This window comes from Prinia subflava, chromosome 15 (assembly GCF_021018805.1).
Source record: "Prinia subflava isolate CZ2003 ecotype Zambia chromosome 15, Cam_Psub_1.2, whole genome shotgun sequence".
NCBI classification, from domain to species: domain Eukaryota; kingdom Metazoa; phylum Chordata; class Aves; order Passeriformes; family Cisticolidae; genus Prinia; species Prinia subflava.
Window position 1 is genome coordinate 17,284,170 of NC_086261.1, and position 27,691 is coordinate 17,311,860.

Sequence of the window (27,691 nt, forward strand, 5' to 3'; positions counted from 1 at the left end):
TGACCCAGTGCCACAGGAACAAGAGCAACTAGGCTTGCAGGTGCCTGTTGCTTCTGGACAAGGAACCAATGGTTTCATCCTCCAGGCCACCAAAGCACACAGATTTTTCTGGGCAAAGAGGAGATCCAGTTTGGTGCAGAAGCCAATAGCACAAGGAACCTGTGATTAGAGGTTGCCTTCTCTTCTGAAGCCACCATCACGAACCAGAGCATGTCTAATCAGGATGAGAGACTGGAGTAAATTGGATGTTTTTGGGCATGGAGATGTGTTACAGTGCGGTGCTTTATTCCTTATCCACTGCTCCAGTGTTGTGTGTTACTCAAAAGCCTTTGGGAACATTCTTTCCTGGTTAACTTGTTTCAAACATGACACTGAAGCAGCACCCAGTGAGGTGCCTGGGCAGACCCTGTCGGCTGAGCAGTCCCAGCCTTCTGCCGGTGAGTGAGGCCATTAAACCCAGTCTCCTCTGGGAGCTGATGGTCTGATATGGGAGATGGAAGGAGCATTGCTTTCGATTTCCCATTGATCCTAATGAGCTGATGTGGGAGACTCAGATGGCTTGGCTGTGTTGGGGGCTGTTAGCTCCAGCACTCAGAGCTGCTCTCAGGTCCGCTTTGCTTCTCAGTTCTAGGAAATGGAATAAAGAGAAAACCACTTAGGAGGATTTTAATCAGAACTTGGCAGAAGAACTTAAGGAAACCCAAGAAATCTTCTGACAACCGCGCTTCACGCTGAGATTGCCAATGAATGGGAAGGGCAAAGACAGGGCCTTGGCTTGGGAGGGTTGGGTTTCTTCTGGCTTGTTTAATGGATGCCATTAGCATTCCTGCCCTCCCTGGCTGGGAGGGGAGGGGGAAAATAAGCTTTCTTCAATATGCTGGAGACTTATCAGCTGGAAATGAGGCTGAGTCCTGTGGGAGTAGATGATGAAAGTCATCCCAGACCTGCTGGAAATGGCCAGCATGGTTCAGGAGGAGGAAATGGTGTAATTTTTACTAATAGTGGCCTTGGAGTTCGAGAGAGTCTTGTGGTATGGTTGGATTTCTTCAAGAGGTTGATCTTGGCAGGCTGGAGAGGTGAGTCTGTGTGAACTTCATGAAGTTCAGCAAGGCCAAGTACAAGGTCCTGCCCCTGGGCTGAGGCCAGCCCTAGCACAAATATGGGCTAGGTGGAGAGTAGATTGAGCACAGCCCTGGGTGAAGGGCCTGGGGATACTGGTGTGTGACAAATTGGATGTGACCTGGCAATGTCTGCTTGTAGCCCAGAAAGCCAACCTGAGTTACATGCAGAGGAGTGGATCTGGCAGGGAGGGGGCTTTGCTCTGCTCAGGTGATACCTCACCTGCAAAGCTCCCCCCAGTCTGGAGGTCCAATATCAGAAGCTGCTGGAATGAGTACAGAGAATGCCATGGTGATGCTCTCAGAACTGGAACTCCTTTGCTCTGGAGCCAGGCTGGAAGGACTGGAGGTGTTCACCTGGAGAAGAGAAGGCTCCAGGGAAGCCTTGGAGCCCCTTTGAGTGCCTAAAGGGGCTCCAGAAGAGCTGGAGAGGGACTTTGGTCAAGGGCCCGGAGTGTGAGGACAGGGGGAATGGCTTCCCACTGCCAGAGGGCAGAGTTGGATGGGATATTGGGAAGAAATTGTTTCCTGTGAGGGTGGGGAGACCCTGGCACAGGTTTCCTAGAGGTGTGGCTGCCCCTGGATCCCTGGAAGTGTTCCAGGCCAGATTGGATGGGGTTTGGAGCAACCTGGTCTAGTGGCAGGTGTCCTGCCCATGGAAAGAGATGAGTTTGAAGATCTTTTCCAACCCAAACTGGTCTGTGGTTCAGTGGTGCTGAGCTGTTGCTGGTGAGTGCTGTTGGGAGTGAGAAATGCTGCTATGAGGTTCAAAGCCCTTGTGGAGGATGTCTGGTTTCAGACTAAGATGTGTGAGGGGTGGACAAATCTGTCGCTGTGATGGGAGATTTCATCAACTCTCCAGATCCTCACTTAGAGCTGATGGCACGTTTCCCATAACATCTTCTTAGCCCAATTTTCTTGGCTCGGCTGTAACTCCTTTTGTAAATTGTTATTTTTGAATATTTGATTAAAAATCTATGGAGTGGTATGAGTAGCTTGACCATTTAGGGGCAGGAAAGTTGCAAGAGCAGTTCTTGCATGTGTGTCCTGCAGCTGGGTAACCCAAACCAGCTTTTGTTTTCTGATTCCTGGGGAGGGGAGCATGTAGTTCTGGTTTGTGAGCGTGGGCCTGGCATTGCTGAGCAGAACCCCCCCCAAGCTGTGTTTATTTGTAAAGGGCTCTTCAAGGCTGTGTTGTACCACAGCTTTTTGTTTTATTGATATTCCAGCATCTGGACTGTTTTCCTAAACGTGCTTTCATCCAAGGAGAGATTAAGGGAGTGAGAACTGTTCTGATAAAGCTGCCAAAAATAATCTTTGCTTGAGACTAAGTAGTGCTCTCAGGACTTTGTCTTGTAAAACAATTTGTGGGTAAGCACGAAGAACCATCCTAGGAAGCCCCGAATGCTCCAGATCATTGTTCCTGCTGTGGGGGTTGGAGGACTATAAATTTTCCACAAGAGTGTTTGAATTTGTCACATGCTGCCTAAGGAGATCTAATAGCATCAGGGAAGTTTGGGGAGTTTGTGGCTGAGGTGACTGAATCCCTGAGAGATCTGCATGCAATGTGGTCAGATTGATGGGAACACTGCTGATGCACATATCCATCTTCCTCATACCCCACAATGGATTGCTCATGGATAGGTTGTCACCTCCTGTGACGAGCTGATGTGATCAGGGTGATAGCTGATGTAGCTTTAGGTGTTGAGGATACAAATAATCTGTGAGGTTTTGTATGAAGATCCATCTGACAGTAGGTTTGGTGCCGCATTGGAGCAGTTTGGCTCTCAGCACCTGCGAGGTGCCGAGCTCAGCAGAGCACAGCAGCCTTAACACTGCCCCCTTTGTCATTCTCCTTCTGGCAGTGTTTTTGCTAAAAATCACATGTCTGTATGCTGTGACTTTGTTTGACAACTTGTGCAGTGACAGGGAGCTGAACTTCTTCCTTGATGAGATATGTAGGTATATGCGGCATGTGTTCTCCAAACTTGCATGGCCCTGAAGCAAAATATGGTTTGGATGCCATCTGCTTCCTAAGGGGCAGAGTTAGAGCTGCTGGAGGAAGCTTAACACGCTTCTGTGGGCTGAATGTTGCCCCATGCCTCTCCCAGAGGACCTGGGATTGGCTGCTCTGGTTCAGTTTGGTTAATTCACACTTAACAAGGCACTGTTAAAAGCACACTTACAGGAGGATTTTCTCTGAGCCTCTTGGCTAGTGGCTTCTGTATCCTACCTGGGAATCACACCATGGCCCATGAGCAGATGATTGAAGTCCTGACCCATTGAATATCCTGAGCTAGAAGTAACCCATAAGGATCATCAAGTCCAACTCCTGGTAGTCTTGACTCCATAAACAGTTATGATATTAACTTGGAGGAGATAGTGTTGGTGGGACAGAGTGTTCCTACTCAGGGATTTCTCTTGGAACTCTGTAAAGCACCATCAGAAAGCATAATGAAAAACTTGGTGTCCCTGCCTGCGGAGCTGCTCTAATTCCCATGAGGGCTGAAGGCATCTGTGCTGGCTGGGAGCCACTCTGGCTCCTGCCTGGGGTCACGGTGCAGGGTGGGGGGCCTGGCTCTGGAGACTCACTGAAGGGCTCCAGCTGGCTTGTGACCCAATGAGGCTGAAAGTAGCCACTCTTCCATCTGGGCCAAGAATTTGTAGGGGTTTAATCACCCTGTCTGGGCATTGGGCTGGCACGCTCTTTCAGTGTCAGATTTACTGCTGTTGGCCCCCGAATGTCCAGTGTAGCCTGCTTTTATGGAATCCTGCTTGCTTCTATGGGACCAAAATGAATATCTCAACATAGTTAGACTTTTTTAGTATCATTTGAATGTCCAACACTACAAGTCTTCATTTTGTTTCTTACGGTGAGGTGATTGTACTGTGTGTGCTTTTGAGTGAAGTGTGACCAATTTGGTGAAAATTTTGGCCTTCTCTCTTACTCAGATCTCTGCACAGGGGAAAGGAATCTTTTTTCTGGGTGTAATTTTTGTGGCCAAAGCTCTCTATTCCTTCCTGAGCCATGTGTAGCCTGGTGGTGTTTTAGTGGGAAGAAACTAATGGCTGAAGCAGCTGCCTGGGCTTCATCCTGCAGAGGAGATGGTTTAGGGCAAGTGGGGATGGAGAAGGGTGTACTGCCTTGGGCTTGAGGCTTGATCCAAAGTTTCATCCCTGAATCACTGCAGGATGTGGAATGTTGGCATATGGATGTCAGTGTGCTACCTGGAGAAGTTGGAAGGTGTCCCTGTCCATGGCAGGGTTTTGGAACTAGATGAGCTTTAAGGTCCCCTCCAACCCAAGCTTTTTTGTTGTTCTGTAAGCTAAGTTTGGCTCTGGCAGGTGACCATTTCAGATCAGTGATGTCCTTCTCTGCAGGTCTTTGCCCCAACATTGCCTGTCTTCTTGTTGCTGACAGCTTCAGTGTCTCTGCTGTTCCCTTCCATTTTCCTGGTGTGAGAAGCAGGAAAGCTGGAGGAGCCAGGTTTGGCTCCATCTTAGTGTTTCACAGACTCACAGGCTGGTTTGGGTTGGAATTAAACTCACCTCATTCCACCCTGTGCCACAGACTGGGACACTTTCCACTAGACCAGGTTGCTCCAGGCACTGTCCAGCCTGACCTCAGATGGGGCAGACACAACTTCTTTGGGCACTCTTCACTTGGGCAAAAGGTGTTTTCCTCCACCTGTGTCTTTTGAAAGTCCATCTCTCCTGGATGACAGGCTGGGGTGTGAGGTCCTGCTGTCCAGAAGATGACAGCCATGGTCCTGCTTAATGGCTCCTGCCTGGAGAAGGGAGCAGAATGCAAGGTGGTGGGAGGCAGTACTGGGGGGTTGTTCTGTTGTGGGACCTCTTGTCTTGCCATTGTCCTGAACTACTTTCAGCTCAGTCACGTTTCAGGACCAAGCTCTCTGGACACAGCTGGTGTTTGGTGATGATCTCTTGGAAGATGGGATATCTCAGAGGAGAGCTTCCTCACGGGTTTGTGTTCAGTCTAAATGTGGGCACAGGAACCTTCCTGCCTCCTTGTGCAGGCATTGGAGCTTTGTTGCTCCCCCAGGAGGTGTCCTGCCTGCTCCTGGCCACCTCTTCCCACATCGATGCTCAAGGGTTTGTGCAACCATGTGGGGAATTGGGTCAGGGACATGATCCAATTAAAAGCTGTGCTGAGCGACATCGAAAGCAAGTTTTAACCAGGCAGTTTCCTGACAGTCCACAAATGCCAATGTTAGGAAAAGAGGGCTTTGGACCACAGCAGGAATAAACAGCCATGGGTGGATTGTGGTGGGATGGTTTCTTCTGGTAGTGGTGCTGAAGGCTTGCTGTGTTGGTAGGCAACCGTAGGGACAACAAACCCGACTCCCACTTGGATTCTGGCTGGTGAGTCTTTGTTTTCTTCCCAGGAAGCTCAGTATCACTCCCTTGTGTCTGTTTTGTGACTGCCATAGCTCATGGAGAGCCTCTCATCAGGTGTTTCTCAGGCTCCTTCTCTTCAAGGGTGCAGCCAAGGGCTGTGGTCACAGGGGAAGGCTGGAATTGCACCGCACCCATGCCCATCCTCACTGCCTGGGGCGAGGGGGGGTTGCCTTCAGTAATCCTGACTAATCCTTTAATCTGTATCAACACTGATAGGTATTAAAGCAGCAGATAAGGTTCAGACCATGGCTTGGAGCTCAGCGATATCCCCACCCTCTTCCAGCTAAATCTGGGCTGATTGTGCTTTCTCTTAAGGGGACCGTGCTTGTTTGCCGAGCAGCTGCACTGGGTTGAGAGGGTGGATTAGCTGTTTCCAGCTGGAACATGCCTTTGTTGCTGGGCTCCAGCTTGCCAGACAAGTCCATTATCTGTCTATGTGTGTTCGTGGCAACCAGCATCCCGTGCTTTCTGGAGCAGACCCCTCCAGGTTCATGTTCCTCTGCCAGTCTGCAGCAGATCTGTACCCTCCTGCTTTTTATCTGTGTTACTCACCTGGATATAAGCCTGATTCAGTTGCAGACACTTCATGGAGTTCTTAAGCAACAACAGGAAGCTTTCCTGAAGCAACCAGTGCTGCAGATCTGTGGTTCCTTGCTGCCTGCTGCTCACAGCAGGATTTCCCTCCTGCCCCACCTCCAGAGCAGGACTCCCACCACCATGCCCTTCCTCTCCAGGCCTTCTGCACTCCCTTCTTTTTGGGTGCCTTTCCTCATGGCTGCAGTCTGCGATGTTCTCACTTGTGAGGCTTCTGGGCACCTCCAGTTACCAGTGCTGTGAAGGCAGGACTCCAGAGCTGGCTGTCCTGTCTTTGCTGGCCACCAAACCAAGGTTGTTAATGCTGGGAAGAGCTGCTCCTGGTTGAGTTCACTGCAAAACAAACTGTCCCTATTGTTGTTGCTGCTCATCCGCCCTTTCCCTGCCCTCTTCCAGCTTCTCCCCATCCTCGTGGGTTTCCTCCAGGTTTGCCACCAGTTCCCTCATCAGCAAAGCCATGGTTAATCCTTCCCATAAATCCTTTAAGCTGTCAGCAAACAACCCCCTTCTTAAAATTCTAGCACGCAAGCTCGGCTGGGACGGAGCCTGGCTCACAACCCCAAGGTTTCATTTTTGTTCCCAGATTATCACCTCCAGTCCTTGGTCCCAGTTTTGACTGGCACTGTAGGCTTCTTGCCATAGCTGTGGAGCAGTGGATGGCTCATGCATGTGTGTGGCCTTCCGTGATATATCTGAGGTGTAAAAACATTCAGGTTCTGGATCACCTCATGAGGGGTTCCAGGTGTGTCAGGTGGTTTGAAGTCACGGATGAGACTATGATCCCTAGATTCCATGTGGATGCAGTCTCACCTCTCTGAGGAGCTACCTGTCCTGTGGGACAGAGTGTGTTGGCCCTGTTTCCTGTCTACATGAGCTTGACATGCAGCTGATGGGGCCAAAATGGGCTAAAAAATAAGAGCAAAGCTTTTTTGTGGTCGTGCTCACTTGTCTGCACCCAAACTCTCACATCTTTGCTGTTTTGCTCTCAGACATGACTGTTTGGCTTTTTCAGGTTTGTTTATTCCTGTAAACACACAAGGTTGGGTCACTGTTTTGGGCTGTATTTTCATTGGTGATCAGGTTAGGAGCTTTAAGTGTTGTACATTGTCTTTTGGAGGATCTCTGAATATCCCTTCCTTCGAAAGTTGACATCCACCAAGGCATTTGGCAGAATCCAAGAGAACAAAAAATTGATTTCTCAAAGTTTCAACCCACATCTTGAGTTTCTCTCATGTAAAATTTGGTTTCTCCCTTAAAACTCCTGATGAAACACAGTTTGGAATTTATGGGATTCTCATTACAGAGAACAAGAACCACAAACCTTTTCCCACTGTTGATCCCAGAGGGAGGAAAAGCTCTGAGACTCCCTGAGGAATATTGAATGGCATCTTGCTGCCGAGTGGCTGCATCTGGGGATTACTCAGTAAAACAGAAGGAAGGGGAAAAAAAGGTTAATGCAGTATTGGCAGCCGCCAGCTCCAGAAGCTCGTGTCCTTCAGACTGCCGTGATTCAGCTCGGTGACTTGAGTGCAGGTGGTTCTTAGCTTATCCCTCAGGTCTGCCAGAGGAAAAGAGATTTGGAGGAAATACCATATTAAATCCAAATTTCTGAAAAATTGATTTCTTAAAATTGATTTTTTTTTTCCAAAAAAGTGCTTTTGTCATTAGGGGCTAATTGTAAAAGACACGTTGCTTGTGCACGTGGCCCTGTGAGCACCCTCTTTGCACAGGCTGTTTTCCTGCTTTCTTAGCTCTGCACCAGTGTCAGGATTCATGGAGCAACCAGCTCTATCCTGATGCCTGTAACACTGCAGAAACCCTGGGGCTGAGTTTGGGGTGAGTCGAGGTGGGAGAACACCCACAGGCAGATACCAGGCAGCTGCAGAGCTGCTCCCATGAGCTCTGCTCCTGCTGCCGGCTGCCTTTGTGCTTTCCAGGAGCTCCGGTGAGGGTCAGCCTTCAGGCATTACATGCTTTCTTGCAAGCTGCTGTGCTTGATCACCTACCACTGGCAAGCACAGGCTTGAGCAAAAGCCGGTCACCTGGATCTACAGGGTTTTATTTATTATTATTATTTTCTTTGCAAACAAGCTGGGTGATCTGCACTTGGCTGTTGGCACTGCGTCCTGCAGCATATGACAGATAATCGGCCTGGCTGCTGGCCCACAGAGGAGGTGAGGCTCCTGTCGATGTGTGACCTGGGAAGGCACATCAGCTCCATAAATCACTGCCTGCTGCTGCCCGTGCCTTGCGCCTCTCTTCAGCTTCTTGGCAGATTCAATATCTGCAGCGGGGCTCTGGATGGCTCCTTGCTGCTGGGTGGGCCTGCAATCAGTGCAGGGCAGGCTTCTGTCCAGTCCCCTCGCCCCCTTTAATGTCATTCCTCAGACAGAGAAAATAACTTGGATAAACTGCTGTCTTGCTGTGTTCCTTGTGCTGGGGAGCATGGCTCCTTATGGACACCAGGACTCCCGCCCGATCCTACTGATAATGGCCTGAGTCTTTAAAAACCAAGGATTGGTGATAAAGGGTGGATTTTCTGGGTTTTGAGTGCTCCTGCTCAGTTGTGGGGTGCATCAGGTTTCTACTTCATGGGGCTTAAACTTAACCAGGTCTCCACTGCTCTGCTGTGCTCATTCCCAAACTGTCCTGGGAACAGCCACATGCTGGGAATGGGGTCTATGCTGCTGACTCTTTTTCTTGAAGCAGTGAAATCACCCTTTGGGGGTGCCAAATATCCCATTCCTGGAGGTGTACTCAGAGGGAAGTCACTGCTGCCAGCACCCTGCTCCAGCCAGCAGCTTCCTGCAATGGAGTGCCTCGTTCCTCTACTCTATGCACACCTGAATTCACCAGTCCAGCTCCTTGGATTTTTGTGATTTACTCATGAACAGCAGCAGGACTTGGGATCTGGCCAGGGGCTTTGTTGGACCCATGCTTGAGACTACTGAGTTTTGGGGTGCTTGAGATTGTAGGTAGCAGGGGAAATGAATCCCCTAATCTTGATACAGGCTTGTTAATAATCTGAAAGCTATTTTCCAGTGTGGGTGAAGTGCCCAGGGCGTGCTCAGAGGGAGCACATCCAGGCCCTGAGCCTTTTGAGCACTGGCAGTCCTGGCACTTGCTAAACAGATCAAAAAATTGCCATGGTGTATTATTGCAACAGCGGGAGGAGAGGCTGCCTTTGCCTGGCTTTACCATCCCGGAGCAGGCTGGGTTGGCAGCAGGACAAAGAGTAGGGTTAGGTGAGACCGCTGCAAACTATTGGTGGACTATTCCCATGGGTGCTTTCCTCATTTGTCTGCTTTCCTTTCAGAACTGAGTTTTCCAGCTGGGGATCAGACCAGCATCTCCTTGATTTCCCCTTCCCAAGACATTTTTTATCCAGCTCTTGGTGTTCCTGTGTTCAGGCTTTTTCTTAAGCTCTGCTTCCCTTGGCTAAAGATGCAGCAAAGGTGGTCACAGATCCTGGAACTTGGTTTACTACTTTTTGACAACAAAGCTTTCCTGGCATCCCAACACCTCGCCTTTTCCAGGTTGTGTATGAGGAGCTGCAGTCTCTGGGATCAAGCCATGGAGGCTTTGCAGGATGACATTTCCCAGGAACAAGTGTCTTTCTCCTGCTGTGGTCATTGGGATGGGCAGGGGCAGTGATGGGTACTGGGCTGTGCTTTGGGTGGGAGTGACAGTGCTGATGCAGACCAGAGCTCCAGGATGGTGGTGGGAGGCTCTGTCTCCAGTCCCTGTTTGCTGCTGACATGGGCACTTGCCTGGTTTGTGGCTCTTGGGAAGCGTGTGGAAGGGTTTGTGGGTGTGGAGGGGTTGGAGATCTCTGGCACTGAGGTAACTGGTTACAGTTTAGGGCTTAAAGCACAAAACAAGGCACAGTAGTGATCCAGATACAGAATGAGAGGTGCTTCAGGAGCGAGCTGCCATAGCTGCAGCTGTAAAACAGTGCCCTTCTGCTTAGGAAGGAGAAGATGGTTCCCTTTGCTTGCTGCACCCCTTTTTCTCTCCCAGTGCCCTGTTCCTGCTCCTCTTCCTCCCTACCATTAATTGCTTCGGGTTTGCTGATGCAATTAAAACCAGTTGTGTCTGCAGCCGTGGCGCTTGCCTCCCTTCCCCAGGGTATTCCTCTGCCTGCGTGCGAGAGCTGCTGGCTCAGGGAAGGGCAGGTCTCCGTGTTGGCTGGCTCATGGCCATAGTGATGGTCCCCAGAGAAGGGAAGTGGCTGAGCCAGGGCTGTCACAGCCTGAGGAGGTGGCAGCTGACTCCTAGCATTCCCAAGGATGCGAATGGGCTGGAGCGGGGACTGTCTGGCTTCCTGCAGCTGATGTGTAACGGGGATAGCTGCCATGGTGAGGTGGTCATGACTGATGGGCAGGACACCTTGCTGGGCTGGGGGTCATTAGCACAGCAGCTAAAGCCAGCTGAACGATGAATTATAGTCCCTGGGCTTTCAGGGGAAGAGAATGACAGTCATGGACCATGGGAGACGCTCAGCTAAAGGAACAAGACCTCAGCTCAGCAGTCTCTGAGGATGGCAGCTGGGGAGGCTGCGGGCACAGAGGGCACAGAGGGCACTTGCTCTGCTCTGGGTGGGAAGGGAAGTTGCTGATGTGATGGAGAAAGGCTTTCGCCCTCTGCCAGGCTGCCTCCCACATCTCTCCCTGCCTGCCCAAGGCAGTGTCCTCGGCATGACTCCAGCTGTGTGCCAGCTCTGTCACTTCACTTACTCTTCTGGGATGTCAGTACTTCTCCACCAGCACTGACCCTTGGCTTTGGTGTGTCCCCTTGGCTTTTCCCATGCTTATTTGTTACTTACTTGCATAGCTACTGTTACCATATCCAGGAATGTTCTTCAGGTCCCGTTCTTTGTTCTGTCCCTTGGTGTTCCTCCTTGTGAAGGGAGTGATTTCCAGAGTGACTTTTTATTCAACTCTTTAATCGCGTTGAGCCCCTCCCAGCCCCAGGTCCTTTCCTAGTGCCCATGTAGCTTTTCTCAGGCTTTCATCCCTGCAGCCATCAACTTCCTTCTCTGAGACACTGCCCTTCAAATGCCAGTGTTTGGTTTTTAGTCTCCATGGTCAAGAAGCATCTCTGGGATCTGCCAGATCAGCTGTGCCCCTCTCTTTTACCAGCAGCCTCTTGGAGGTCCTTGGGAAGCTCTTTGGTTGTCCCCATATGAGCTATGTGATGTTGCCATGGGGTAGGGAAGATGTGGATGGTGTTCAGACAGGCACCAGTCACCTGCTTTGGCTTGGTAAAAGCCAGCATCAGGTCACATGTTGGCAGAGATCCCAAATGATGGGAAAGGTGAGCAAGGAGAACTTCTGCTGCCAACACCACTCTGAGCACAGGAGTTACACTAGTATCCATCCATCCATCCATCCATGCACATCTTGTCGTCATACACACTTTCCTGCCTGCTCCTGGGTGTTTGGAGCTGCACAAAACCCTGGTTCTCCCTGGCCAGTGCCTGCTTTCCTAGCCCTGACCTGCAGACCAGCAGCTCAGTAGCATGTCCTGGCCATCCCAGAGCTGCTGGTTGGCATGATGGGAAGCTTCTCCCTCTGTCCAAACATCTTGTGTGATTATTATCAATAAAAAGCTGTTGCTCCTTTTCCTCAGGTAGAGGATGTGTATGGACATGCTGCCTCTGTTTTCACTAGAGATGGTGTGATTAAAGGTCAGATGGGTTTATTATAGATAGAAATGGCATTTTGGCTGCTTCAGGCTGGAGTAGAGGTATCAAAAGCTGTTGGACAACTATTGTGGGGCTCCTGGAACTTCCAGAGTAGGCTGGAAGTTCCTCTGGGAAGACTGTCCCACTGGTAATGAGGAATTGTCTCTTACAGGGTTCCATTGGATTGTGACACTGATCTAGTGACATTCCTGGGAGGAACTCTGGTATCCTGCTTGTCCTGCTTGCCTTGACTTTGTTGGGTTTTTTTTGCCATTCTTTTTTTCTTTTAACTCTTCAAGATCCTGGACTATAAAAAAGAGATATATCACTAAATAAGAATTAAATGCCAAGAAACGTTGTGGGACCATCTTCCCAAAGAATCTGGAAATGTGGACCGTGGGATGGTGGCTTCCCCTGTGCTAAGGACACCCTTTATATGGATGTGACCCCAAACCCTCAGCATTTCATGGTCAAAATGACTCTTATCATCCCTTGAAGCCGCTGGGCATGGAAAGCCCTGGAGAGGAGATGTGGAGCTCCCTGATCCCTTTCCACCTCTCACCAAAGCAGGAGGGGAGGTGGAAGAGATGGAAACATGCAGCCAGCAGATTGCTGAGCCCAGTGCTGGCTCCTTGTTGACTTTTCTTGCCTTGGAAGAGCTCTTTGCAGCTAGGACCCTCCCCATGCAGGCATGGGGATGCGTAACAACTCCCATAGGCTAATCCATTGCTGAGCTCATGGCTGCTTTCCCAGGCCAGCTGGGATGCCCAGGGTGCAGCATGGTGCTTCACATTCCAGCTCTCTTTTTATGCCCCCCTTGCTGGGCATAAAAACCTTCCAGGCTCTGATTTATGACTTGGCTGTGTCTTTCCAAAAATGACTTGTGTTATCCTCTGTGTGCTGCCTGTTTGAGCTGAGAGCACTGAGTGCTCCCTCTGGCCCCCAGGGGAAGGGTTGAATTTTAATGATGTGTGGCCAGGTTAAGGTCTGTGGGCCAGCAAATGCCAATACTTGAGCATGGTACCTTGAGGCTAAAACTCCCTTATTTATTATTATTCCACTCTTCCTCATGCCATTAGGATTTCTCTGCCATAGCTGGCTGGTAATTTGAAGAATCAAATAAATTTTGGCAGGGCAAGAAATGAAATTTATAAAGATCTGGGCTTGCTTATGGTGTGTCTAACTCTAGCAGTATCTTTGCCTTATTTTAGGGATGCTAGCTAAAAATCCAGTGTTGATTGAATATAAACTTGGCCCTGCTACTCCCTGATCTGTCTGCCCACCAGCCGCAGGCATTTCATTTTTACATGTACTGTCTAAGGTGCTGCTGGGTGGAAGGAGGCGTAGCGACTGCTGGCATCAGATGGTGGTTTTTCAGTGGTGACTGTTTTCTCTCTTTTTTTGTGGCAAAGGGGAACAATTTCTCATTAGCTGGAATTCAGTGACCCGTGGGTATCCCTGCATGTGGCCTGAGAAATGTGAGGTTAGAGGCTAAAAACCTTCCTGGAGCTTAATTGGACTAGCAGAAAGCTTCAGCCGTGGGTGGTGTCAGCATCCATCCGTGTTTGGTGGAGGCTGATTTGGATTTCAGATGCAGGCTCTTCCCCTTGGTATGGTCTGGAGGAGCTGATGAAGCAGCTACTTGAAGCTATTTTTCTATTTTTACGTGAAGTACTCTCAAGGAGGAGCACGGCTGCGGGCGGCACAGTCCTGTGATGCAAATCACGAATCTCCCTCTGCTCCCTGAGATGTGCTGAAAGCCCCGCTGTGGCTCCACCCCTCCTTGGCTGTAGGTGGCCTGCAGGTGATGAGTTAAAGTCTGGCTTGGCTCTGGCTCAGCTCCTCTTCTCCCTGGCTGCTCAGCTTCCCTGCAGGGAGCGATCCATCCTCCCCAGCCTTGCTGCTCAACTGCTGGTGGCTGCTGGTTGTTCAGCACAAAACCTGCCAGGTGAGACCTTCAGGCATCACAGCCCAGCTGTGTCCAGCAGCCAGGCATTGGCTCCCACAGGAGCATCAGCTCTGCCTCCTCCTGGCAAATATCCCTGCCCGCAGTGGGGGCTTGGATCTAGATGAGCTTTAAGATCCCTTCCAACCCAAACCAGTCTGTGATTCTGTGATCAGAGCAGGCATTTGAGGCATTTGAGTGAAAGACAGGGAAACTGCTTTTCACCCCTGATGCTGGAATTAAAGTCTGGAGTGAAGGTAGGAGATGGGAGCCTTTGGATTCACGTGGAAAGCTCATTCCTGCTCCTCTTGCAGCTCGTCTAGAGATTTCACGGCAATATGAGCACGTGTTGGACTGCTTTGGGGTCAGTGCCCAGGCACTGTTCTCCTCAGGGATAGTGAAGCAGCATCTTGATTTCAGTAATTAATAAAACTTTGGGAACTGGCTTGAAAAACTTCCTATGGAATTTGCTGTGTCCTGCAGGCACTGATTCCTGTGTGTTCCTGATGGGAGCTAATTGATATGGGTGCAAACTGTTGCTTGAGCCCAGCATTTAATGGCCAGAATAGGAATATTGATTTCTGCCATTTTAAAAATAGCATGATTGAAAGAACTTGCTGAAAAACTGGGTTTGGGGAGTGGGGGGTGATGCAGTCACAGGACACAGCACATTTTTCATTCCCGTGTTGACATGAGGTTTCCATCTTGTGTGCTGAGAGACAGAGGCACATTCCAGACACCAGTCCCCTCTCTTTGGCCACTGGTATGAGACACATGTGGTGACACTGTCTTCCCTACCCACATCCTCGTGTATCATGTGATTGGGCTCATTTCTTGCCCTCCCTTCTCTTGTAACCTCCCCATCAGGCCATGGAACAGAGCTGGCTTTGTGTCTGGAAAGCACCAGGATCTCTCCTGGCAACTGGAGCAAAACCTACAAAGAAGAGGAGATGAGAGCCAAGTGGGCGGCTTCCTAAACGTGCAGCCTGTGGGGGCTGGGACGTGCACATCATACCAAAGCAGGTTTTTAATATTAAATAGATGGAAGGAAGATGTCTCCTTTTGCCTGAGGGATAAATAGATCTGAAACTCGTCCTAGACTTTGCTGCTTGTTGCATCTGAAATATGTGTGTCTCGCCCTGGAATTGAGCTTCTCCAGGAGCTGCCAATACCTGGCTACAACCCATGTGTAAAAATGCTCTGGTGTTTGTAGTGTATGTGGGATGTGATGGAAAGTCTCTGGGAGAAGCATCCAATGAATGGATTTACCTTTTTTTTCCCCCAGTCCATAGCTATGTGCACCCCATGGTCTGGATGTGATGCTTCTTATGGTTCCCTTAAAGCAAATGTCACAGCTGTGGTCCTCTGGTGCCCTCCCAGTGCTAGACCTCCTCTGTGAGCAGTTTGGGTGCCTCAGGAGGTGCACCCTGCTTTGCAGGGACTGAATGTTGTCTCCTTCCCTCCCACCCCTTCCCCAAACGAATTTTACAGGTGTGAACCTTGAGCACCTGGCTTGGCTTCTTGTCCACGATCCCCAGGACCTTCAGGACCAAATGCTGTTTGTAGCTGTGGGCAGACAGCTTCTTGTGCAGGAGAACTGCTTAGAAAGCTCTCCGTCTTGCCACTGCCATTTGTTGGGAGATGGGTGGGTTAAGAGAAGGATTTTTTTCTTATCTGTATGGCCATTAACCTCCTGGTCCAGCCATGGAAGTGGAGCATAGAGCTGAAGCTGCTCTCTCATCAGAGATTCTTGTTATCGTGGTTAGAGTGTGGAAGAACATCAAGAAAAGATAACTCTGCCAAAATTTAAGTAAAACCCTGCCAAAACCTGGCAAATCTAATCTGAACTTGGGCAGTTCCAAAGCTTCTGGATATTGGCTCTCTAAAAAGAGAAGACCTGCTGCTGTGTCTTGGCAGGTTTTGGGAAAACCTTGAATGTGACTTACTGGCCATTCAGAACCTGGCACGGGGTGGATCTGGGGTGTCAGCAGCACTTAGGGGGTGCTGTGGGCAGTGGTGTATGTATAACATTAATGGAGGATTGTAGGAAAGAAAGAGTGAAGGAACAGAGCAATGGAAGGATGATGATTTTCTCACTTGGAAAATACTGGTGTACTTAGGAACAATTTTCCTGCCAGAAAGCTGTAGCCAATGTCTGTCTTAAACATTCCTCTCATTGATTCATCCCATTTCCTCCTTGCTCTTCTGCATCATCCTCTGCGTAATTCCTCTCTCTCCTTTGATGTTTTCATCCCCCATGTATTTGTAGATTATGGCTGTGTCCCCACATAGCTGTCACTGAACCAAGCTATCCATATTTAGCTCTTCTAATCTCCTCTTCCAAACCAATCCCCTCGGCCTTGTTATTTTTGTGCCTCTTCTCTGAACTTCCTTCATTGTGTGTCTCGTGTCCTTTTCTGTCATGAATGGACTAGTGAAAGGTGGCCCTGCCCATGAGATAAGCTTTAAGGTCCCTTCCAAGCCAAACCATTCTGGGACATGAAGATGGCACCTTGGAGATGATCCCCTCAAGGTCACTGAAAGGATCACCGTGGGGTGGTGCTTCACTGTTTTATGTATGTCTGTAACTCCATAGTCCCCCAGTTTTCTTGCATGGTGACTGAATGTGAGTGTCACTTGCTTTTGGCCCTCCTTTTGAGGCCTTGGAAGCATAACCCAATGCCACAGCTTTGGCTGTTGTGGAAGGTCCAGCTGTCCCCACACCACATTCACAGCTTGGCTGATCAAAACACCCCCAAACAAAGCCCATTCTTTTGCTCCACACTCCATCTCTTCTTTCTCAGCTCTGCTCTGAAAACACCAGGCCTTTTTACCACATCATCTGTTGTGCTTTATGAGTGTAAAAGTTGGTTTCTTAGTGGTGTAATAAAACCATATCCATGCATGTGGTTGTGTTGTCTACCATGAGCCCACAGTGACAGAGTGGTTGTGGTGACTTTGTCCATTCTCACCTGGAAGTGGGCACTGGATATTGGGATAGATGTGAACAGAGCAGGTCCCTGGACTGTGCTCTGAGCAAGCAGAGGAACCCATGCTAGATGAGACAGGTCTGATCCCAAGTAATTTTTACTTCAAGGCTTGGATCCATCTTCTCCCCTCTACATTTACAATAATCCAATTTTGTACTGAAATGATTTGTATATCCCAAGCTGTCTCCCCTCTGATTGACTCCTATGTTCTGCAGCTTTTTAAGGGTATGGACTTTGTGCCTGGATAAGCATTAATTAAAAGTGATTGAATGCTCTGAGTTTGCATGTAGGGTTGTGGATGTGTGTGTGGGGGTGTGTGCATGTGTGGCCATGGCCTGGCATGAATTGCTGGAGGCCTAGCAACCACAGCGTCCCTGTTTTAGGGGGTCAGATTTTGTGAGACTGAGGTAGAGGAAAAAATGGGTGAAAAAACTGAAGGAAAGGTTGAGGCAGGCAGATGTAGCCATGCTATTCCCTAACAGAGAGCTGAGCTGCTGTGCCAGCTTCTTGTGCTCAGCCCTGACCTACCAAGTGTCAGCTTTGGCTTGCAGTGTTTGGTTGGTGATCCTGGCCAAGGTTTGTTGTTAACTTTTGTGTTCTTGCTATCTCCAGGAGCCTGCTTTTTCAGCCTCTTTCAGACTCATTTCTTGATCTGTTGAAGTGGAGATGCCAAGCTCTGCAATGTGCTCTTCATAGCTAGAGCTGCTTGGGTGGTGGAGGAGCCTGTGCTTGGTGCTCAGGATGCTGGCCAGTGGGCTGAGTAGCACAAACAGACCCTGTAGGCAGGTTAAAGCCACTTGCCACGAAAATCCTGCTTTTCCGTGTGATTTCTCTTGCTTGCCTTGCAGATTTGGGTTTTAGGGATGTCTCTAGTTTGTCTGTTTCAAACTCTCTTTCAATGGCACATCATTTGGCCAGGTTTGTGGAGCTGGTGGTTTTCAGATGGCTCTTAACAGTGGCTGGAGCTGCCAGTACTTTGTGAAAGGTCTCATGGATTTGTATCCTCCTTCCAGGAGATTGATGCACTGAGGCACTCATGAAACCTTTTATGTTCTCCTTTGCCTGCTTACATGTGCTGGTCAGCAAGTGCTGTTATTGGCAGCTGCTGAGCACTGCTCGGATCCTTGGGTGCAGCTACCTGGTTATTGTGGTGGAAAGAAAATAAGCAAAAGCAAGACCTCTCACAGTGGTTCTTCCACGTAGAAACCTGACTTGCAGGAGACATGGCTGGTGTCAGCAGTGCAGGGCATCCTGGAGGATGGAGGTGCAGGAGGCAGCAGTAGGAGAGGCCAACCACACATCTTTAATGGTTGGCTGTGTTGACAGAAGAGTGGGTGCAGGCTGTGGGGTGTAATGGGAGACCTGGGTCACAGTGGGAAGCCACTTGCTGTCATCAGAGCGTTCCTGCTCAGGCAGCACTGCCAGAGGTGAGCATGACTGGTGTGACCATGGCAGCAGCAGTGCTGAAGAAGGGGCTGGAGGCTGAATTGGTCATTGTGAAGGATGCTTGTAGCCATCTTGTGGTCAGGCTCTATGTTTCTAATCATCTCTGCTCTCCCATGACCCAGATGCATCTCCACTGCTTTTCCACATGGGATCTTTCCCTTTTTCTCCACCAACTGAGCTGCTTCATATTTTAATTCAGTGTATGACGAGACCCATGGCCCATCTGTGGGATGTCAGTAGTTGGTGATGGCTGAACAGAGACCCAGTGACATGTGGTGGCACCGGTGCACAGAGGTCCCAGCTTGGATTTCTTTCCCATGTCTCTCACTTATGTCACCTGTCCCCTTTCATCATTGCTCTTCAGTACCTCTCTCCTGCTGGAGACACCTTTTTTTCCCTTCCAGGAGCAGATCTGATAGTCTTATAAGTGGTTGGAGCAGGTGACTTGGTGCCAACACGTCTGCCTTGGATACTATTCCTGGCTTTATTGAAGACACGGTAATATGCAAGACTATGCCTCTGTGGTGTCTGCCTCCTCTTGATCTCAAAACGCTGCAAGCACTGAGATAAGACCGGCTGTGTTCAAGCAGTGATTTTATTCCCCTCTCCTCTGCAGTGAGAACGCAGCTCGTCGTAAGTCATGCTGGGTTGTATTTGCATTTCTCCAGCAGCGTGGCTGAGGTTGATAGCATCCGGCTGTCTGCATCACCTGGGTATTCACACGAGTCCCCCATCACTGGCATGGTGGGGGTTGTACCTCCAGCCTCACCGGTGGGATGTCTCACCCCAATATTCCCATTAATTGTGACCAGGTCTGGTTTTGGTGGTGCTGCTGGTGGGGCTGTGAGCTTTATGCAATATCCTGTTCCAGGTTTTGGTTCCTGTGGCTCACTCACTTGCAGCCAGAACAGATTTCCTCAGCCAGGTCTGCCCCAAAGTGCCCAGATAAAAATGAGTCTGAGTTGAGAATGTGCTGCCAGCCCCAGCATTGTGCTGCATTGTGCTGTCCTTTTGGCCACCATCTGCTCTGGCCGTTCTGCAGGGACTTGCTGGCCAGGGAAGGTGTTTGCGTAGATGGAGGCAAACCCCCTCCTTAATCTCAGAGCTGGAGCACAGCTTGGCATGGCCAGGAGAGTACATGGAGGCACCTTTTATGTGTAGAGCATTCCTATTACACCTTGGCATCAACAGCCCCACAGTTAGGAGATGCCGTAAATCCCAAATCTGCCGGGTGGGAGCAGATGATGAGAAGCACTGGGAACAAGCTGTGAAGGAGAGTGGTGGGAATTGGCCTCTCTTGGCTTGCTTTTAGGGGGATGCTAAGAGCTCTGAGGCTGGGAAAGTGCGACCTCTGCTCCTTAAAACTCCCTACTTCCCATCTGAATTGCCTGGCTCTTTGGTGGTGGTGGTGCGAGGAGGTCCCACGCTTGCATGTCTTCTCTGGGGGATGAACTCAGGGAGTGTGATGCTGAGCCCACTCCATTCTGCACACATAGAAGCATTAATCCTTCCTTGTGGCATTTACTGCTTCTTGGTAAGGGGGGGCTGTCACAAATGTCAATCCTTTTTCTTGGAGCAGCTGCCCTGTGGGCTCAGATTTGCCAGCTAAGGAACCCAATATATTCCCCAAGTGTTCCCGTGGTCTGTAGAAATAACTGGCTTTGTTTATTTGAGCTTGTGTTTATCCAGGGAAGGGAGACTTTTGTCTAGAACAGAATGCTTTTTTCTCATCTTGATGTCAGCGACCTCAATTTCCTGCTATAGCAAGAGGGAAGAGCAATGGGCAGCAGCACTGGGATCAGTGCCCCAGACCACACGCCTGGCTCCAGCTTTGGACCTGACGCTTGTGCCACCATTATTTCCCTGCATGTGGGTGTTTGTTGGAAGCTCTTGTTGGCTGCCTTCTTGCTGGAGAAATCCAGCCAGCAAACAGTCAGTGTTGAGTGGCACCTGCACTGTTAGGGAGGGGATCTTCTGGAGCCTGTTGCACATGGCCTGGGATTAGGTACCTCCAGTGTGATGGGATAATGTTGCTGGGGGATGTGACTGGGAGCTCTGCTTGCAGGTGGATTTAAGATGGAATCGTAGACGTGGTGGGCACCAGAGCAAACATACTCTGACTCTGCATACCCAGCTTTGAGGGTCAGGTTGGAGAAGACTCTGAAATTCCTACCAAGGTCAGCGGATGGGAAGAGGCACTGTGGTGCTGTGGTTTTGGGGTTTAGAGGTGCCCACCAAGGATGCTTGTCACCTGGATAGATGTGCTCCCTGGGGATCTCTCCCCAAGGAGCTGAAAGCTGGCATTCCCAGCTTCTGCTGTGAAAAAGCAAAGCTGTGGGGCATGTAGTGACAGACCAGGACAGGAGTGAGAACATCAAAGCTTCCAGAGGTTGAGCTGGTCCGTGATGTGGGATGTGTTGACTGCAAGCCTCGAGCAATGCTCCTGTGATGGAGCACCTTTGATCCATGTTCTGTCTCCTGACACACAGTCATGAGTTTGTGACCAGTAACAAGGCTCCCTCTTGACTTTTCTTGTCTCTCTGCAGGAGTGGAAGGACCTTGTAGGTGAGAAAAATGGTCCCTGTGCTTCACTAGCTTCTTCATGTGGGGCTACACTGGAGCCTAGAACCATCTCAGGTGCTTTGGTGGTCTCACCTCGAGTCCTGGCTGACAGATGGGGTGCAGATCTGGGGGTGCCCTACACTTTCACACCCTCTCTGCTCTTGGAGATGCATCACAGATATCTGGTTGCTCTTCTCAGGGGGTTTGGCATTGCTTTTGGCTTTTATCGCTTCCAAATGTGTTTTTCTTGCCTGACTTTGATTACTGGGGACAAACCAAAATTCTCATAAATAAGAGTAGGTGGTCTGGATGGTCCAGGGAATGACATTAAAATCAGTGGGGTGTTTTTATTTCTGGTGTGCCCTCTTCTCACTCTCATTAATAACTGCTGCTGTGATGTCCCCTTGAGGGCAGCTGATGCTAAGGAACCAGGACTGCTAAGATGGCAGGAACTGCTCTGTGTGCATCTCCCATGCCAGCACCCACTGCTGTGCTCCCCTTCATGTGGGACCCTGTCCCACCTTCCCGGGGGGCTGTAACGAGGGTAGGTTTTAATTATCCCCCAGAGCCTGGCATCCCGTGGCGCCGTTGGCATCACCCTGGGCTCTCAGTGGATTTGGTTTTCCCCCATTGAGCAGAGCCTGTGCTGGCCGCTGCCGCCCAGGCTTGGCTCGGTTCCACTTCTGTCCTCGTTGGTGGTGAAAGCACGTTCCTCGTGATGGGAAAGCCTCCGCCAGAAACACAAAGGGCTTTCATTAGGGGAGGCAGCGGCGGGCGGACACGGACGGCCAGCGCTGGCATGCGGAAGCTTCACCCCATCTAACTCCCACAGGGGTGGCTGCAGACACACCAGGTCCCTCCAGCAGGGAGAGCGTAGCCAGTATTTAATCTTAGAGCCTACCCAGCATGGAAAGAGAAATAAATTTTATTTCTGCAAGGGGGATTTAGGGCTCTGAAGTGGTATGGGGGGGTGGCCAGAAGGTACAAGGCTTGTTTTTGGAGCCAGGGATCTCAGCTAGCACAGCCCTGGATGTGATGTGAAACCCACTGTAGGGTGTGAGTGCTGCCCACCACCCCCAGACCAACATCACCCCAGGCTCCCTCTCTCCCTCCAAGGGGAAGAGTGGCCAGAGGAGGTGCCCCATGGTATGCAGGGCTCTCCCAGCCATCCTGCATCTCCTGACCTTGCTCAGAAAGCAGAGGGGTGAAAAGATCATGGCAATGGGAAATAAGACACACATAGAGGGGGAGGTGAATTTCATGGATTGATCCGTATGTGTTTTCCTCCAGCATGGCTTTCAGCTTTTTTTGGTTGTGTCACAGTGGGGAACCTCTGCTCCTGCCCTCACCCTTGAAAAGAACCATCCTGAACCTTTTTATTTTGCTCTGAAGCTTCGGGCAAGGGAGCAGGAGAGCCGCCTTGTCTCCCCACGGCTGCTGAAAGAGACTGTTTGTTACAGAGCAGGGTGAGATATGAAATCCCATCAAGCCGCCTTGCTTATTAGAGATCTCAGTGAGCTGCTTATTATGCACCATGGCATAATGCAGATTACGAATGTGACCGGGCGATAATTAGCAGAGCTGGAACTGTAATTAAACGCTCCTGTGCTGCACTGTGGTTTCTGTTGCTGAGTGGAAGGAAGCTGAACGGTCTCAGCAGGTCCCCAACGTGCACACACAGCCACCGCTCCCCGGGCAATGGGGGCGAGGGATCCCTGCCACTCCCTGGGCTGTTCCTGCTGCCCACCAAGCCAGACTGCCCTGCCTGGTTCCTCCCTGGCTCTTCCTTTGCTGGAGACTGCCTTGTGGTTTGCAGAATGTGGCATTGAGGAGCCCCTTCAAAGGAGCCTCACATTTCCTTGGAGCATCTTGCCCTGGATCTGCTGAAGAGGTTGCTGTGTTCTGGGGGGTGACTTTCCTGTGGGAGTCTTCTGGAAGCTGCTATGGCAGTCTTCTGGGGTGGTTTCATGCCAAAACCACCCTCCTTGGATCCCATGAAGTGCAGTTGGGCTGCTGGCCATAGGGCAGCCTTGGAGGTGGGTGGTCTGGAGATGGGCTCCTGGGGGAGAGCTGATTCCGCTGGTGGGACATTGGAGATGGTTGTGGACAACAAGCTGTGCTGCTGGGGAGGGGACTGTGGGGTACAACCACTGTTGTTGGAGACCTCCAGGCCATCTTTAGGGCTGAGTGGGCTGCATGTTGGTCTGATGAGCTGTCTAGAGAGAGGATGGATGCAGGACAAGGTGAGGGCTGCAGATAGAAAGCACTTTGTGTTCTGGTGGAAAAGAAAATCTACTTGTCCTATCAGAGCCAGGACGTGATACCGTCCTCTCTGCTCCTCTGCCTAGAGATTTGTGTCACCAGGGATGTGGGTAGAATCTGTGGGTCAGGAGTTGGTGGGGAGGTGGGATGCTCCAGGCCTTGCTGTGGTTGTGGGCACCCTATTGGGTGGAGCAGGCTAGGCTGGGTGTGCAAGGTTCTGCTGGAGTTGTTCCCTTGCTTAAAGGATGGAGATGTGTGAGCCAAGAGAGGGAGTGGGCAAATTTGGCAGCTGGTCAGGACCAGGATGGAAGTCAGCAGTGAGGCTGGAAGGGATCATGGGCCCGTGTCCACACTTGGTAACCACAAACTTGGGCTCTCCAGGTCTCTTGTTTTCCCTCACCAGAGTTTTAAGGGGTCTGGGAGTAGAACTGGGTGCTCTAGGGGGATCTTTGCCTGCTTGAAACTGGAACCCAGGTCAGCACTTGCTGCTGATGTGATGAGTTTCCTCAGTCTGCCTCTCTTCTAAGGTAGCCCAGTGTCTAAAGATCACAAATGGTGAGGAGAGGAGGTCTAAGCTGAAGAGGAGCTGCTCGCCCCGGAGCTGCTCCAGGTCTTTGCAAGCCAAGGCGCGGGGGTGGCTGGCTGTGGCTGGCTTGGCTGATGAACCCCAAAGGATGGGAAGGTCTCCACCCTGCCCTTGCCTTGGCCAGCCACAGAACCAGCCCATCAGCCATCCTCCTCCTGACTCTGCTGTAATCTGCTTGCGTGGCACAGCGGCCAAGGACCTTGGCTTCTCAGCAGCAGGGTGGCTTGGCTGGGCTTCCACTTGGCATATTGGCTTGTTGGCTTTCCAAGCCCAGCTCTGGCTGTGGAATCTGGTTTCTGAGTGCAAAGGGAGCACAATGGCTGGATCAGGCTCTGAAGCAGATACTTGCATAGGGAAGAGGGATACGATCCAAGTGCCTGTGCCTGCAGGTGGTCACAGGGTAGTTCTGGAAGAAGGATGCTGGTTTTCGTGGGTGCCGGAGGGAGTCTGCTGCTCGTTTGTCCTGTCGTGCTGGTTGAGCAGAAGCTCTTCTAGTGAGCCGTCGGGTCCAAAGTCATTGACTGCATTGACATCTGAGCCGTAGCCAAGAGGCATCCTCACCAGGCATGATTACAGAAGTCGTCGGGGAAGGAACTTGCCACAAGCTTTCAAGCAGGAGCACAGATATCTCCTGCACAATGACTTTGGGTGTGATCTCTGTGACTACAGAGCTCCCCAGGGTTACATGAGTATAGGCACACCAGGGCAGGAGAGCCCTGCGAGATCCTTGTCCTCTGATGGGCTGTGGGACGTGAACTGAAGGTGGCAGTCCTGAGCTTGAGGTTCTCCAGGAACGTAAATGTTGATACTTGCTCTGCCTTCTGTGTTCCCAGCAGTATTCCTGACGGTGACCACATACCTCTTTTTCCCCACAGATGGAGTCTCCAGTCTCTACACCCGCAGTGTTGCCCTTGCACCTGCTTGTCCCTGTGGTCAACAGTGACATCTCGTCGCCGTGTGAGCAGATCATGGTGCGCACGCGCTCGGTGGGGGTGAACACCTGCGACGTGGCCCTGGCCACCGAGCCCGAGTGCCTGGGCCCCTGCGAGCCGGGGACCAGCGTCAACCTGGAGGGCATCGTCTGGCAGGAGACAGAGGACGGTGAGTGTCAGAGCTTCTTGCTCCCTGACAGTGTCACGGGGGAGTCATGGCAGTCCCTTCCTTGCCATGTCCCTGCTGTGTCATTCTTTGGCATGTCCTGGGCTTTCCTGCCACCGGCTGGGTGGTCAGGACTGAGGAGCCGTGTGAGAGCAGTCCATAATCTGTCCAGCAAAGGGAGTAATGGGCCAATACTTGCGTCAACCCCGTGTGTTGCGTTATCCTTTTGCCCAGACAGCAGGCAAAAATCTAAGCTGCCATTTCTCTGCCCTTCAACAAGAGCTGACTTGTTCCAGAGGTGCCAGGGGAAAGGCCGTGCCAGCCGGCATGGGAGTTCGACAGAGTTGACTTCATTCTTGCTTGGCAACCCACAGGTCTGTCACAAAAACGCTCAAACCCTGGGAGGTGGCAGAAATCTCTTGCTGGATTAAAAAACCCCAACGGAGCTCTCAAAATCGACTCAGTGGGAGATCAGCCTCTCAGCTCTCTTGCCAAGCCAATCCAATCTTTTCCACTGGAGCTCATCTCATCCGTGCACAGCTTGGTTTGCTTTCCCAGGTCCTTTGATGGGTTTTCGTTGCTCTTGGGGCTCTGCCAAGGAACGCAGGGATGAATAGGTGGCTCAGTGGCCCATGGGAAGTGCTGGAACTTGGCCTTCCCTCTAGCCTCAGTGGGATGCTGGAGGTTTCTGCCTTGGGAGGCACGGGGTGAGCTCCTTGTGTTTGTGTCTGGAAGCAGAAACAGTCCAGAAGCACAAAAGTGAGAGAGAGCAGTGGTGGTGGAGGCTGGTTGATGGGTCATCTCAGCCAGGTACCCATGTGCTCCTCTTGGATATCTCCTCCCACTCTTCCAATTGCTGTTCTGTGCAGAGAATGAAGCTGTTGGCCTTTATCCCAGCCTCTCCTCACTGAGACTCTTTATTCTCTGCGATGGAAGCTGAGCTGAAATCTCCATTCCCATGAGCTGCTTCCAGTGAGGTTCTCTTCTTGTCTCATGCTTTGGGAAGGTGGGGGTGGGCCCAGTTTGCCTTTTCTCTCTTCCTGCTGGGCAGTTGGTTTTGAAACCATGGTTGGCGCAGGACCAAGTCCTGCAGTGGCTGCCGATGTGAGCACTGAAGTTGTTCCCCTTGGAAAAAGCGTGTTGAGAAATAACACCTGAGGTTTTTGGGAAGAGAGCAGTGGATGGACCGTGCCAGGAAGACTGGGATGTCTAGCTTGGGATGAGGACCTCCACACTCCTCTGCTTTACCATCCGTTCCATATGGAAAAAAATTCACCCTGGTTGAGGCAGCTGGGAGCTGTGTGTTTTATCTGCTGCTCCGAGGTGGAAGGATGTCACTTGTAAAATCTGTGAGAAGAAACAGCAGGAGAGTTCAGGAGCCCTGCTATGCACATCCCAGGGCCAGAGGATCTGCAGGATGGATCTGCTCTAAAGAAACCTGTGGAAGGTCTGCACTGATCTACCACCTCCCCAGCACTGCGTGATCAGAGCGTGATCCAAGAGCCTGGTCACTTTGTGGGGTACACCACCTTCTGCTGGAGAAACTGAGGCACAGCTGGACTGCATTTTGGGACACAAAGCAACACAGAGGAGCATTGGGACCCTCCACTTGTGGGATTCTCCCATCTCCCCAGCCCCATCAGCCTGGTGTCCTGGTGTAACTTCTCTCAACCCAAAAGCCCTGGAGCTGCAGAGTTCCCTGAAAATCCCAGGCTGCTGGAGAGCCCCATGAGCAATGGCAAAGCTGATGAGAGCTTGGACCTTGTTTTGGGTGAAAATCAGGAGAGGGTCATGGTAGCCATGCCAGGATGGATGAACTGAGCATCCCTGAGGCAGTGAGCACAAAAACATCCCTCCCTGCCAGTTCCTGGCTGAGAGGCTTTGCCATGGGTGTGGTTGCTGTTCTTCTCTCCTGCTCCTCACCCCACCGTGGAGCTCCTTGCCTGTCTGCCTGTCCATCCACATTACCCCTCGCTTCCGCAGCCACCAGCTCGGAGCATGCCTTGGAGATGTCCCGTGATTTCCCACAGCCCGGATATTTTTAGTCTGTGGTAATTCACTGAACTCACACAGAGATCCTTCTCTGCCAGCTGCTGATGGATGCTGCTGTCGAGAGCAAAGATTTCACATCCAGTCCTGCACCAAGGCGAGCCCTGATACTGCCTTTGGTCTCTTTGGATCTGCTGTGTGCCTTGGCTCGGGTCACACGGCATCTTGTCCTTGAGTGAAAAGGCAGGGGGAGCCACCCCTGGTTTTTGCCTGGCATCTCTCCCCTGCCTTCCCATTGTCAAAGATGGAGTCAAGGGCAGTGTTGGATCTGGCTGTCAGAAGCTGGAGTTTGTGAAATGTTCAGGGATGCAGAAAGCATTTCCCCTTGCCCAAAGGGTACAGAGGAGAAAGCTACACCAAGGGCATGTCTCCAAAGCCAGATGAGGTGCTTCTCCAGCATCTAGAGACTCTCCTCAATATCTCCAGAGGGATCCATGTCTCCCCTTGCTCCTTGGGATGTAGCAGCCTCATTGGACTACTTGGAAGGACCCTAGAACAGTGGAGCAGCTCTTGGCTTGTATCAAGTTTAGAATCACAGAACTGAGGAAAGGTTTGGTTTGAAAGAGACCCTAAAGCCCAGTTCATTCCACCCCCTGCCATGGGCAGAGACATCTTCCACTAGCCCAGGTTCCTCCAAGTCCCATCCAACCTGGCCTTGAACACTTTTAGGGATGGGGCAGCCAGACCTTCTCTGGGAAACTTGTGCCAGGGCCTCAGGAAGGAATTTTTTTCCTAATATCCAATCTAAATCTCCTGTCTTTCAGCTAAAGCCAGCTTTTAGATCCCCTTTAGCACTGGAAAGGACTCTAAGGTCTCCCTGAAGCCAGCCTTCTCCACTCCATGTGGGGCTGCAAAATCATAGAGAAAAGGTTTTAAAGCCAAAACCTGGCAATGCTTGGAAGGATAAGTTGGACAAGAAGGACAAGTTCATCTGAG

General features: G+C 50.9%; 1 protein-coding gene across 3 annotated transcripts in view; it reads left to right on the forward strand.

Moving 5' to 3' along the window:
* Positions 1-27,691, forward strand: part of ZNF609 (zinc finger protein 609) — a 64,146-nt gene that overhangs the window by 24,819 nt on the left and 11,636 nt on the right. For all 3 annotated transcript variants that reach the window (XM_063412173.1, XM_063412175.1, XM_063412174.1), the window contains exon 3: positions 24,484-24,709. In XM_063412173.1, coding sequence (XP_063268243.1) covers positions 24,484-24,709 — 226 coding nt within the window. The remainder of the gene's footprint in view (positions 1-24,483; positions 24,710-27,691) is intronic.